We start from the raw sequence: 14,612 nt of genomic DNA on the forward strand, positions 1-14,612 counted from the left end.
AACCATTTCAGCCCTGGGAAAAAACCTCTGACTATCCACACGATCAATGCCTATCATAAACGTATACACCTCTATCAAGTCATCTCTCATCCTCCTTCCCTCCAAGGAGAAAAGGCCAAGATCACTCAACCTGTTTTATTAAGGCATGTTCCCCAATCCGGGCAACGTCCTTGTAAATCTCGCCTGCACCCTTTCTATGGCTTCTACGTCCTTCCTGTAGTGAGGCGACCAGAACTGACCACAGTACTCCAAGTGGGTCTCAGCAGTGTCCTATATAGCTGCAACATTACCTCTTGGCTCCTAAATTCAATTCCATGATTAATGAAGGCCAATACACTGTATGCCTTCTTAACCACAGAGTCAACCTGTGCAGCTGCTCCAGTCCTCCAATCCTCCGGAACCTCTGCCGTCCCCATTGATGTTTCAAAGATCATCGCCAGAGGCTCAGCAATCTCCTCCCTCGCCTCCCACAGTAGCCTAGGTACATCTCATCTGGTGACTTATCCAACTTGATGCTTTCCAAAAGGTCCAGCACGTCCTCTTTCTTACTATCTACATGCTCAAGCTTTTCAGTCTGCTGCAATCATCACTACGATCACCAAGATCCTTTTCCGTATTGAATACTGAAGTATTCATTAAGTACCTCTGCTATTTCCTCCGGTTCCATACACATTTTCCCACTGTCACATTTGGCTGGTCTTATTCTTTCACGTCTTATCCTCCTGCTCTTCAAGAGCTTCTTTAAGAACAAGAGGATAAAAACAGCAATGAAGGATCCTTCTACATCCAAGTGTGATGGTATTCCTGAATCTTCAACCGGGACTTGCAAAACCCAAAAACTGAGAGGAAGCTACTAACAAGATGAAGGAAGCCCTGAACACCACCAGAGATGGAGGACTTTCATTGCTGTGCTAAATGCTGCGGCATAACTGGCAGTAAGTCAAAACGTGTTCATTTAATTCTGCTTTTAACTAACATAATTCTGTCTTTTATTTTTATGTTTGCACTTTATCCCATTGTAAAGCACTTTGAACTGCATCGTTTGTATGAAAAGTGCTCGACAGATGTTATTATTGTTATTACCAACGCTAATTCTGGGTTTTGACAGGACCACTCAGCTCAAACCTTGTCGCCACCTTGGACCAAGCATTGATCGCAGAGCTGAATTCCAAAGCAAAGGGAAGTGGGCCTGCTGTGACATTAAAGTGCCATCTGACAAGTTCCAGCATCAAGACACCCCGATAAAACTGAAGCCAAAGGCAATAAGGGGAGAATGGTAAAATGACTCAAGTCAGTCCTTGCATCAGGGAAGACGTTCATCATTATTACATTTCTGAAGTTGCTCAGGATAGGGCTCATGGCCTAACTGTTTTCAACTGACCTACCTACCATCACAGAAGTGAGCACATTCATATGATGACTGCACAATATTCAATTACACTCGTATCTTCTTACACAGTAAAGTGACTGACAACATTCAGGTCTACGCTGATAAGTGACAAATGAAGTTCACACCTCAAAAACGCCAGATAAAATGCCAACTAGGGAGAGTCTGACCACCAACTCTTAACATTCAAGGGCATTATCATCACTAAGACCTTCACCAACAATAACTTGGGGGTCGCTATTCAGCATAAACAGACCAGCAACCCAAATAATGAGCTGGTCAGAGACGACCTATCCTTGATAAATGGCTCTCCTCTTTTCAACTAACGGTAAGTGTCAAGATTAATGTGGGATATGGAATCTCAGGCAAGATCTTTTCTAATTGCCACTGGGAATGTGATAATGATCTGCTGTAGCCCAAATGTTGAAGGCACTCCTCAATGTTCTTTGGCAAGTTAGGTCCAGAAATGACGTAGAGGAGCAGTTTCAAGTGTGAAACATCTGCTTCTAGGTCATGTGTTTGGAAGGTGCTGTTAAGGAACCCATAACAAGCTCATTTACTGAATATTATAGATTGTATAAACTGCGGCATGTGGAGAGAGTGAAACTTCAGGGTAACAGGCTGGTGAGAATCAAGTCACTTTCTTGATTTTGGGTGGCACTGACATTCTCTATTGTTGTTTTACCTCTTGGCAAGTCAAAGATATTCCAGCACTGTTGATGGGGAAAAGACTTTGGGGAAGTAGAAAGTGAGTCACTCAGTGTATAATACCCAGCCGCTGATGTTACCAGTTTAAGGATGAAAGGTCAGCATGGATGTGATGGGCCGAAAGTCCTGTTTCTACTCTGTATGACTCTATCTAATCCAGTTTAGTATCTAGTCAATGGTGATCTCCAGGATGTAGAATCTGCCCATGATAAAGGCATTGGATGTTGACAGCAGGCTGCTAGACACCAACCACACCCACCCCCCTTCATTCTAGATGCTCCTGACTGAGCACTTGTATAGCACACATGCAATTTATGGAGCTATGACTGACCTATACTTGTGGATGTGGACTACACACATTATCTCATGGAGATGTCAAGAATGAGCAGGCACAGATGCACAGTGAAGCCCAGGCCACCTGGTCATGAGGACAAGAAGCAGATATTCATTAGCCACTCTCCCCTCTCCAAAAGCTGCTGAGGTTAGGGTTCCATTGAACACTGAGAGAGATGGATTTTGATTGGGTAAAAGAAATTAAGGGATGCTAAGCAGCCATGAAGAGTTGGAATAAGGAGACAAACCAATGTAGAGCTAAATGGCAGAAGTGTGTCTCTGTATAGACACAGAGTCAATATCAGAAGTACAATCCATCCCAAAGTCTCAGTGAATCCTGAAAGCCCAAGAAGGAATCAGGAACGTCCATACCAGGATCTGCATTCCGAAGAAAGTAAATTGCCTGGCTCAACACACAAGATGTGAAGGAACTAAGGAGGTCAGGAGGGAAATGGGGCGTCAACTTCGTGGGACAAGACCCTTCATCCTGGCAGCCCTCTTAACCAACCTTTGTTAGTTCAAGGCCCAGTGACATGAAGCAGATGATCTCTTACCTGGCAATTTGTTGCTGCTGGTACCAGCCTCACTCTGTGATAAATATTCTCCAAAAGCTTGGGCTGCTCTTCAGGTTCAAATCCACATCAAGGCATCAGGGCAGAGCAGGGAGGCAAAGAGCACAAACATAAGGGGTTTATAAACCTTGCAAAGCTGCACTTCAACCTCCCTCTAGCAAATTACCAATTCATCCCAGCACTTAAAAGGGGCTTGAATGATAAATGTAAAGTGCAACCAGATTCTCCCAGCCTACATCCGTGAGAGGAATAATGAATGAATGTTTGTGAAAGAACCCATCTGCTCTAATGCAGCCAGCACTGTAAATATGATTCATTCCAATCAATAGCCCATTACAGAATCAACAATAAAGCACATTCAATATGTACACATATCCAATTGTTGCACCTTTTAAGTGTTCCAGATAAAGAAAAATATGAAACTAATTCAAAAAGTGAAGGGCACAATTTTTCTTCTGCATAACAATAGGAACATTTACAGAGAGAAATTGAAAATAAAACAGATGCAGGAAATAATTGGTTGGATTATGAGAATTTGATACTGACACACTGCAAAGCCTTCCCATCACTTGCTGAGTATTTCCCGCATTTTTCGGCTTCCACCGGCCCCTGCTATTTCAGCTGCTATTTTAAACGGGCTGATGTTAGAATAGGGCATACAGGAATGTTATGCGGCCCCACAGTTGATGGGGAGCTAATGGGAGTACACGGTAATTCATAGGGTGGATTATAAAACGCAGGCTGCGTTTGTATGAACTGTGTATGAACATTGTCCACGGGAATAAAAGCAGGGCGCAGAGCGAAGTGGGAATAGGTTGCAAAGCGGAACAGAGAAAAAAAACCAGGACTGAGGAGGAGAGAAAATAAGATTCACAGAGCAAAGATATAACACACCGATAAACGGTTCACGCACAATGCAAAGAAAGGAACAGAAATGGGCAATGCAATGAAACAGGGCTGGATAAGGCTGTGCGTTGGGAGAGAGAGGGAGGAACCGGGAGATAGCCCCAGAGAGACTGCAGATGCTGGGATGAGGAGCGAAAAACAAACGGCTGGAGGAACTCAGCGGGTCGGGGGAAATGGACAGCCAACTTTTCGGTGAAGGGTGTCAACTGTCCTTCTCCCCCCAGGGAGAGCTGCAGAGGCTGGAGAAGTCAGGGCGTTTGGACGGGCGCATTTTGGCCGGAATCAGCCCTACATTTAATCAGTGGAGGGACCGGATCATCCTTCCTCTGCGGAAACTGAACCAACGTCTCCCAGGGCAGGGATTTTAGCACCCAGTGAGTTCAGCCGCCTTTCGAGTTAAGAAAAGCGCGCAAAGTTTGTGGGAAAGGAGAAGGCAAGAAAGAAGGCAAGTGTGCCTCTTAGGCACACGGTAAATGAAAGCAGGCTCGGAAACAAGGTGTAAGCGGCAGCAGAATCTCTGGTGCCTGAGGGTTGAGAGCTGAACCCCGCCTCACTTACCTAACCTTAGATTCAGCCGAGGAGATGGCTTCGCTCCGCGGGGTTTTGCGTTTGGATACAGCGCTGCCCATGCTGGATCGAGAGTTCGGGAATGGGACTCATCGCAGTGTCGGCGCGGCCGGGTGTAACCCCTCGCCCACGCCGGGCTGTGCCGGGTTCCTGCGGCTGGCTCCTGACTGCCGCACGCCGCTCACTCCCATGCCCCGCTGCCCGGACTCCCGAGCTCCTGCAGCACCGGCTGTGTGGCACCTTCCCGGGGAGAGCGACGCCGGCCGTCGCCGAGAAGCTGGGCAGGAAGGGCGGCTGCCAAATATGGGCAGGAGGAGGGAGCCGAAGTGACGCGAATGGACCACCCCCAGGGGGGAGGGAGGAGAGATCGGCAGCGGGGGGGGGGGGGGGGGGGAGAGGGCGCTGGAGGGGTCAGTGAAGGGAGGGGGTGAGAGGGAAGGTGTGGAGCATGTCAGATTAGGAAGGGTTAGAGGCGTCAGAGAGAGAGAGGGGGATAGATGATAGGAGATAGGGTTGGAGGGGTGTCAGGTTTGGAGAAGTCATGGCGACGAAGGTCAGTCGATGAGTAGAGGAGACTGGAGGGTCAGGGAGAGAAAGGTCAAAGAGGCTGAGGGAGGTGGGATGGTAGGGGGTTAGGGCTAAAGGGTTCACAGAGAGAGGGAGGGAGGTGAGGAATGGAGAGTTGTAAGAGTCAGAGGGAGGGTAAAAGAGGGTGTCGGGGTGAAGGAATCATAGAAATGAGGGAAGGTATGGTGGGAGAGTGTAAGGGATAGAGGAATGAGAGAAAACAGTGGGGTCAGGAGGGAAAGAAATTCTTGGAGTGGAGATGATTAGTGAGATGGAGGGAGAGAGGGAGGAAATTAGAGGAGCTGGAGATAAATAGAGGGAGAAAGGTAGGGAATAGAGGGAATAAAGAGGATCAAAGAGAGAGAATGATGGAAAGGGGGAGACAGAATGGAGAGATTGTAGAAAGAGCAGATGGAGGGTCAGAAAGAGGAGGACAAAGGTCAGAGAAGGAGACAGAGAGATAAGAAATGGAGTGTAGTTGTAGAAGGAGAGAACTGGAGAGGGTCAAGAGGGGTGAGGGGTCAAGAGGAAAAGAAAGGATTTCAGAGAGACAGGGGTCAGAGTGAGAGTGTGGTAGAGTGGTAGATGCTCAGAGGGCATGGGGGATATTGGAGAGGAGATAAAGGAGGGTCAGAGTTAGGGGACAGAGCAAAGGAGATGAAAATGACAGTGGGACAGTGAGCACGAATCTGCCTGAACACTGGGTCAGCTCCCCTGCCCTCTCCCTCACTTGCTGGGGAAAATAAAATTGTTACTTTGAGTCTCTTTTCTGGTTTTGCCAGTCACTTTTGATCTTGACTTCTCTACCAGTGAAGAGGCAGAGGAGGAACATAGTAGAGCTTAGATAGAGTGGGACCTTAATGGGAAGAGGTTGAGGGAATGGAAAGAGAGAAGGTGGTAGATAAAGAAATAGGAAGTGGAGTGAGGGGACAGCTAAAGCACCTAATTATAGGGAAAGGTATGTTTTGTAAGGTGGATAAGGAGGCAAATTGGAAAACAAAAGGTGAATAAAGAGGGGAGGATTAGAGAAGGGCGAGTAGAGAGGGGGCAGAAAAAAGGCAGAAATGTTGAAGAAAGAACACATAAGGGTAAATTTGCAGACAAACAGAAATAATTTGGAGGTAAAGGGGAAGAGGTCAGAGAAGATGCAGAAAGAGAAATGGGTGAGGCATGTAGAGAAAGAGGCAAATGGGGAAAAGGATAGAGAGGGTAGAAAGAAAGTAGGACGGATAGAGAGAAGATCAATGGGAGAGGACAGAAAGTGTGAAAGGAATTTAAAGGGCAAGGAGAGTTCAGATCAAAGGGGACAGAGAGAGAAAGAAAAAGGCAGATAAAGATTATAGACAGAGAAAGACCAAAAGAGAAGTAGAGAGGTGGACTAAGCTAGAGCGAAAGAGCAGGCAGAGGGAGAAAGGGGCAGAGGACAGAAAAATGCAGAACGAGGAAGATAGACACAGCAGTACTTAAACACACAGAAGATGGAAAGAAGGGAAAGGGACAGAGGGGCAGATAGAGAAGGAGAAGGGAAGATAGAGTTTGGGAAGGCAAATAGAAGCGGGGATAGAGATAGAGGCAGCTGGAGAGGGTAGAAGAGAGAAAGGGGCTTACAGGCTGAGGCTGCAGGGCACATAGGAGAGAGGGCAGAGTGGGAGAAAGGGCAAGGTTAGAGAGGAGTTAGATAAGGACAAGGACTCAGAGAATAGCAGAGCTATAGGCACAGAGGGGGCAGATAGAAGAGGATAATGGCATGTAAAGGGCAGAGAATTGGGGAAGCAGATAGGTGGAGGAAAGAGGGAAGGAGTCAGATAGGGAAATTGGGACAGAGGGGGCAGAGAGAAATGAGTGTAGCTACAGAAGGGTGTTAGAAAGATTGAGAGAGTTATTAAAGGATTTGAGAGCAGCTAGGTGTAGCGAGAAATATAAAGAAAGAGGAGCAGAGAGTTGTGAAAAAATGGGCAGTGGAAAGAGGATGGATAAGAAAGGACAAACAGAGTGGGCAGGTGAGAGAACAGGTAGTTAGCAGAGATCAAGCAGAGGAAAAAGTACATGGCAGATTGCAAAAGGAGAGAAAGACCAGCAGAAAGAACTGGAAAGGCCTCAGAGCTGGCCAAGAAACAGAGGCTGGGCAATTGTGAAGGAAGTCAGAGGCTAGCTACATAGCAAAAGTGCCCAGTGGAAGGTAGATAAGGAGACATGGAAGAGAGTAGATAAAGAGATAAAGTAGATAAAGGATAGCAAGAAGGAAGGAGCATTACAGAGAGAAGCTCAGAGACAGAGAGGCTGATATCTGGTAAAAGAATGTAAATAGTGTCGCGAGTGAATCAGAGAAGCAGATGGAGCAGAGAGATGTGAAAAAGAATGAGGCAAATGAAGAAGAGAGACAGATACAGGGCGGGACAGAGAGTATATCAATAGAACAGTCAGATAGGGAGGGGGTTAGAGAGGGAGATGAAGATGCTTGGACATGTGGATCGGAGGAGGGAAGGAACAAGAGAAGAGTTTAAAATGCAGCTTACAGAAAGTGAGAGACCGTAAGGAACAAAGCAGCAGTGAATAAAGTGAGACTGATAGACGTGGAAAAGGAGAAAGAATTGGTGCTAAAGAGAGTAGCCCTTTTGCTTAACTTTTTTTCAACATATGGTCAAGCACCCCCAATTGCCCTTAAGATGATAGTGATGAGTTTTGAACTACCATAGTTCAGTGGGTAAGGCTGTCCCAGTGAGTTGTTGGGGAGGGAGTTCTTGGATTTGGACTCAGTGACAATGATGGAATGGTGATATACAGTATTTACAAGTTAGGATGGTGTGTGATTTGATGTTTTGATGCATTTGCTGCCCTTGTCCTTCTTGCTGGTAGGGACTCAGAGCTTGGGAAATGCTATTTGTATAGCTGAGGTGGGTAATTTAAGTATATTTAGCAGATGGTACCGTAACAGTTGTGTACCAGGGGTGGAGAGAATGAATGTTTAAGGTGCTGGATGGAATGCCAATCAAATGAGCAACTTTGTCCTGGATGTTGTTGAGGACTTTAGTGTTGTTGGAGATACACTCATCCAAGTGCATGTAGAGTATTCAAACACATTTCTGACTTGAGGCTCTTGGATGGTGGAAAGGCTTGAGGAGTAAGCAGGTGAATTAGTTACAGCCTCTGAGCTGCTCTTCCAGCCACAGTACTTAGAGAATTTATAGTCTCTGGTGATCCCTGGATGTTGATAATAGGAATTGGCAAATGATAACAGCATTGGGTGTCAAAATTGGACTCTCTTTTGTTGGTCACTGTCCGGTACGTCTGCAGTGTGACTGCTACTTGCTACATTACCCCATTCCTGACAACACTATTGAGAGGCCTGAACTGCTAAGGAGTTACAAGTGGAACTAAACATTTTGTCATCTTCACCCAATATCCGCACTCATGACCATATGATGGAAGGAAAGTCATTGAAGAAGTTGAAGGTAGTTAGGTCTATGACACTGATCTGTGGAAGGCCAGCAATGAGGTTCTGGGGCTAGGATAATTGTCCTTATAACAATAGCTATCTTCCAATGTGCAGGTCATGACCCACCACTATTGCAACAGTTTTCACTTGATGCTCATTAATATCATCATTATAAAGCCATAGAGAGAAAGTGGTCAACCCCATTGACCCACTGTCTATGCAGATAATCAACCACCTATTACCACTTAAATCCCCCTGGATTCCATCACTAACATAGGGAATGTTGCAGTGGACAGTTAAACTACTGTCCTGCACACCTTCAGGAAACTAACCCATCCAGAGGAAGGAACGAACACACACACACACACACACACACACACACACACACACACACACACACACACACACACACACACACACACACACACACACACACACACACACACACACACACACACACACACACACACACCACCACCACCACCACCACCACCACCACCACCACCACCACCACCACCATCACCACCACCACCACCTGTACTGAACCGGGGTCTCTGGTGCAGTGGGACAACGTCACAGCTAGCTGTGCCACAATGCCTCCTTAACTTCAGTTTCTCCCAGCTCCAGGGCCACTCTTGGGCAAACTTTGCTAGAGTTAAGGCAGTCATTCACCTTCCCTCTTGAGTTTGGCTGTTTGGTCCACGTTTAGAGAAGCTGTGATGAGTTATCCTGACAAAACCCAAACTGAGCATCAGTGCACTATTTACTGGGAGTACTGACCCTATCCTGTTGTAGCATTCCTGAACACTAGATCCTGCCTTTTGTGAAACAGACATACCTGGGCAATTTTCTACATTCCTTGGCAATTTTCAGTGTTGTGTCTGAACTGGAACAGCTTGGCTAGAGGTACAGCTTGTTTTGAAGCACAGATCTTCAGTACCACATCTTGGAGGTTGTCTCAACCATTTCTCTCAGTCATTTTTTCACATCATGTGAAGCAATAAAATTAGCTGGAGACTGGCTTCAGTAAAGACATTCATTCTCTCCACCCCGGTACACAATTGTCACGGTACTATCTGCTAATACTTCATTTACCCACCTCAGCTATACAAAGAGAACATTGAGATGGATCATACACTGGGCATTTTAGGCTGAACTCTGCAGCAAGTGCTGTATCTTTGTATCTAGTATTCACCTGCCAGGTCCTACCATCACTGACAATGGGGTAGATTCTTGAAATCTCCTCCCCCAGATAATTGTTTAATCGTCCCCAATAGGTGTGGCAGGGCTGCAGAGCTTTGGTGTGATCCACTGGCCATGTATCAACCCTTCCTGATGCTTCTGATAGTTGTTAGGAGAGATCGTAATGGACCTGCCTCTGAGCATCTCTGATAGTTGTGGAGTGTTTCAGCCGTGCCTTTTGCAAAGGGGCGGTTAAGTTTGTGGATCTTGTCCTTCATAGCGGACACTCAAGAGACTGCGGGTGTTGGAATTTGGAGCAACAAGCAAGATGCTGGAAGAACTCTGTGGGTCAGGCAGCATCTGTGGAGGGAAATGGATGGTCGATGTTATGGGTTGAGACCCTTCATCTGGCCTGCAAGAGTAGAGTGGAAACAGTGAAGGAGCGGGAGAACAGTGGAGCAAAGAGCGCTGCACAACTCCAGATTAAGGAGGAAAGCTTACTTAAAGTGAAACATGACTTGAAGTTTCTAGTTCCTTCTTCACCCCTTCACCTTTTTATACTGGCCACTTCCCCTCTATCTGTAGGAAGGGCCTTGACCTGAAGCACCAGCTACCCATTTCCCGCCACCAGTGCTGCCTCCAACAACTTGTATTTCCTCCATTAATTGCTTGTGTTAGCTTCTGTCCAAGGGTGATGCAGCTGGACTGCAAAGCACTGACCTACCCCTTTGGTTCCGCAATCTCACTGCTTGCTCGATCAGCTGTTCAGCCTGCCTTTAAGTCAGTGCTGCAGCTTCACCAGCTGCACATGTCACCCTTTAGGTGTACTTGGTGGCTCGTTCTCTGCACCCACATAGAGGTGGCCAGCCGTTGACTGTGGTGGATGAGGGAGGTGTTGCACTGTGGCACAGCTAGTGCATCCACTGTCTCGGTGCCCCAGCAGCCTGGGTTCAATCCTGACCAGTCCCGACTGTGTACTCTTTGCACGTTCTCCCAATGACCACATTGGCTTTTTCTGCTTTCCTCCTATGTTCCAAAGGGCATGTCGTTTGGAAATTGCCCCTGGTGTTAAGTGAACAGTTGAACGTGAGGGGGAATAAAGATGGGATTAATGTAAAATGAGTGTTTGATAGTCAGCCCAGACCCAATGAACCAAAGTTTCTGTACCGTAAGGCTAATCAGTTTTTACATAAACCCACAAAGTAGCCTTATAGAAGTATTAATTTACAACCTTTAAAATATTATGTCGTGGGATATGCTGGCATTTCTCAAGCACACCATTAGTATGTTCTTGTATTGCAAGCGGCTGGAGAACGAGGAATTATTGTATCATTCCCACTTCACGGGTTCAGTGTACAGGGAGTATAGCCGACGTCTCCTCATTCCCAATCCATTTCACTACTGGGATGACACAAGAATCAGTGCCAGGTCCTCAACGGCTTACAATCAATTTCAAGGACAGACAAAGCTTTGAATGCATTACAGCGAACACAAAAAAAGGGAAAGGAGAGAGTGCCCAGTTTGGTACAAAAAGATTAATGTTAAAACGGAGACAGAGTACAGAAGGATGTGCGGGTCATCATCATGAAACAGAAATTAAACGCATGTTCTCCAGATAATATGGAAGACAAATAGAATGTCAGAGACACAAGAGATTCTGCAAATGCCTGAGATCTTGAGCAACACACACAAAATTCTGGAGGAACTCAGCAGGTTTGGTAGCATCTATGAAGAGAAATGAAGAGTTATCGTTTCAAGTCAAGACTCTTCATTAAAAGTTCAACATACATTTATTATCAAATTATGCTTGCAGTAAACAACTCTGAGATTCATCTTCCCATAGACAGCCATAAAACAAAGAAAACTCTGGAACCCATTTAGGAAAAACATTACAACATGCACAAAATGCTGGTGGAACACAGCAGGCCAGGCAGCATCTATAAGAAGCACTGTCGACATTTTGGGCCGAGACAGTTCTTCAGGAAAAACATTAAACTCCCACCAACACAGAAAAAAAACAAAATAAATCAAGCAGCGGCAAAAAAAAAACAAGTGAAAATCACCGAATGTAAAACATTGAACTACAGAGTCAATGAAACAGTACCGGAATATTTAAATTCTGCTCAGACCAGTTCAATCTAACACTGTGTCATTTGTTGACTGTAGGCCACAGAGCCAGTCCGCCCCAATCAAAATCACACAAAATATCACCAGAGAAAGAAGCAACCAGAAACAAGAGGCACAACATGACAGAGTCCAGTCTACAAACTGCATCGGTTAACCCTTGCCCAAGACCCACGACCTTCGGTACCATCCTCTGGCAGCGACGAGCGAGAGGGAGATGGGCGAGAGACCATCCACTCGCAGACGATGCTGAACACCCACTAGCCCTGCACTCTCATCCCCGTCTCGTTGATTTCAATCTTCCTCGACGCTTTCATCGGTGAAGAGTGGAGTCAATCATGAGCTCCCTACGCTTCTTGGCCTCCACCACTTAAAAGCTCACTGAACTCCCTCAAAGACAACAAAGTGCTGGATCACTCAATTGGCCCAAATACACACAATCAAAATGTAGGTCACAGACTCCAGCAGTGGCTGAGTCATATTTGAAAGAAGAAGAAGAAGGAGGAAAGGGAAGAAATAGTTCCATGATCTGTCTGAAGGATGTCGCCTTCGTCACGTTCTTCGTTGGCTCCATCTTTGTCAGATTCATTGGGATTCATCACCGTCATCACTCAGTCCTGAAGAAGGGGCTCAGCCTAATGCATCAGCAGTTCATTTCCTTCCATAGATATTGCCTGACCTGCAGAGTTCCTCCAGCACCTTGTGTGTGTTGCTCAAACAGAATGGTGTTCTTGATTATAGAGGTGATGGGAGAATAAATACAGCCAGTCCTACACTTGGAGGGGTTGGTGTGGGAAGAGTGAAATGGGTGCTTGATAGTCAGTGTGGCTTCATACTGATGGGCTTGTTTCTGTACCTTTTCTCTCTATGACTCTACCATAGGTCAGATTATGATGTCAGAGTGGTAATAATGGCCCAGAAACATCACAGGCAGGAAGACAGAAACCTCTGAAGTCATAATGAGCAGGAGGACGTCTCTGACCTGAAGTCCAGAGTTTACACCGAGAACCAAACCCTACTCTCTGCCTTTGTTCTGGTAGATCTGTGCTTTGGATCAATTTAGTAGAGAGATCATGCAATTTAATACATTGGAGGGTGGTCTCACTGTCAAAATGAGAGGCATTCTCTGCAATGCCTGAGAGGCAGTCTCCTTTCACTTGTGGGCAGCACATCGGTGGCAAATGGATTGCTGAAGGTCAGTTCAAGCAGGTTTACCTTTCATCTTTCTCTCCATTCTCACTGACGGGAGTTTCAGGACATGAATTACTTGGAGAATGACAGTGCTGAGTTGATAAAGGGTTACGGGGATAAAGCAGGAATACGGGGTTGAAAAAAATTCAGCCATGGTCGATGGCAGAGCAGATCCTATTTCTTATGGTCTTATGGAGCCGCTCTTCATTGAAGTCCCCCACTAGATCACAGTCTATGTCCCTGTCACTCCCGATATTTCTTTCAAGTGTTGTCCAGTGTGGGTGAGAACAGCTCCATCAGATAGAAAATGTGGCGGATTGGTGAATGAACGTCAAAAATCAGTAGGGGGCTTCTGAGTTCATGCTATCCTGGGGCCAGTAATGCTGAGGATACAGACGGTGGTGTTGCATTGATGGTATAGCATAGCCTTGTGGGCTGAAGGGCCTGATCCGGAGCTATACTGTTCTATGTTCCACTGAAACTCACTGAGACACAGGATAAAGCCTTGAGGGCATTTGTTATAATGTGTTTAATTGGTCAAGACTTCAGTAGTTTTGTATATTTCTCTACATCAACTCATTTCTTAGTCCATGGCTGTATAACTTTTCCTCTGTGCCTGTGGATCAAAATATTACCTCTGTATCTCTGTGGCTCTGCTTCCACCACCTGTGCCTTTGAATCCACGTCTGTGGCTCTCTCTGCGTGATTCTCCATTTGTGTGGCCCTGTACACATTTCTACCTGTACCTCGATGTGTGCATGTCAGTGTTACTGTTTCTCTGTGTTTGCGTCAGTTTATGCGTCTCTAATCTTTCAGTGTGGATCTACCGTCTGGGTCACTCAGTGTGAGGTTTAGCCAAAGATATTACTGCTTGCCTGGATTATTATTATTTTTATTTTCATTTTTTCTTTCTTTCTTTCTCTCTCTTGCTCTCTCTCTCTCTCTCTCTCTCTCTCTCTCCCCCCCCCCCTCTCTTCCTCTCCCTCTCCCTCTCTCCCACTCCATGCATGTCTCTCGTCCTTCCTTTAACTGGGATCCCTTTCTCTAACCCTCATCCAGGGCTAATCTGTCTCATAAACTCAGAAATCAATTCTCTGAATGCTTCTCTCACTCGGTGTCTCTTTCAATGAGGCTCTTGACATCACAGCCTGCATGCCCCTTTCACTGTACTATGTAGGCCATGTGAATGGCATTAAACCCTTTTCTCCCTTTCTGATAAAGTATCCGTTTCATTCCACCTCCACAACTGCATTTCCTTTCCATATTTTCATCAGTAAGTTTCACTCTCCATCTAAATTAAAAGGCCAGATTTTAATTCAGCACCAGAAACCATGTGAGCTGAGTTAAATGGGAAGCCACCTTGCCCCTAACTCAAGAAGATCCATGTGACTTATCTGAGCCTGACACATGTCCCGCATTAGTTTTCCTCCAGGGCAGGATATGGTCACTAGTTGGTGGACAGTGGTGGAGAAGCTAGCATAAGAAGCAGTGGAATCTCAAGGAGTGGTGGTGGCCTTAGTCTACTAGACAAGAGGCTTCTTTGTGTTGTGTCAAGCCTAACTCAGTCTTCTCCCAGAAGGCACAATGTGGAAGTTGATCTGAAATTCTACATATTTCTATATCTTATCATCCCCTGTCA

The 14,612-nt window shown here is 46.0% G+C and overlaps 1 protein-coding gene across 1 annotated transcript in view; it reads right to left on the reverse strand.

Moving 5' to 3' along the window:
* The window catches only part of nsmfb (NMDA receptor synaptonuclear signaling and neuronal migration factor b), a 64,907-nt gene extending 60,159 nt beyond the window's left edge, over nucleotides 1–4,748 (reverse strand). Inside the window, exons 1-2 of the mRNA XM_059994310.1 lie at nucleotides 4,465–4,748; nucleotides 2,983–3,050 (exon numbers count right to left, since the gene is read on the reverse strand). Coding sequence (XP_059850293.1) covers nucleotides 2,983–3,050; nucleotides 4,465–4,535 — 139 coding nt within the window. The 5' untranslated portion in view covers nucleotides 4,536–4,748. The remainder of the gene's footprint in view (nucleotides 1–2,982; nucleotides 3,051–4,464) is intronic.
* Nucleotides 4,749–14,612: the final 9,864 nt, after the last annotated feature.

Source organism: Hypanus sabinus, chromosome 18, assembly GCF_030144855.1.
Source record: "Hypanus sabinus isolate sHypSab1 chromosome 18, sHypSab1.hap1, whole genome shotgun sequence".
Lineage (NCBI taxonomy): Eukaryota > Metazoa > Chordata > Chondrichthyes > Myliobatiformes > Dasyatidae > Hypanus > Hypanus sabinus.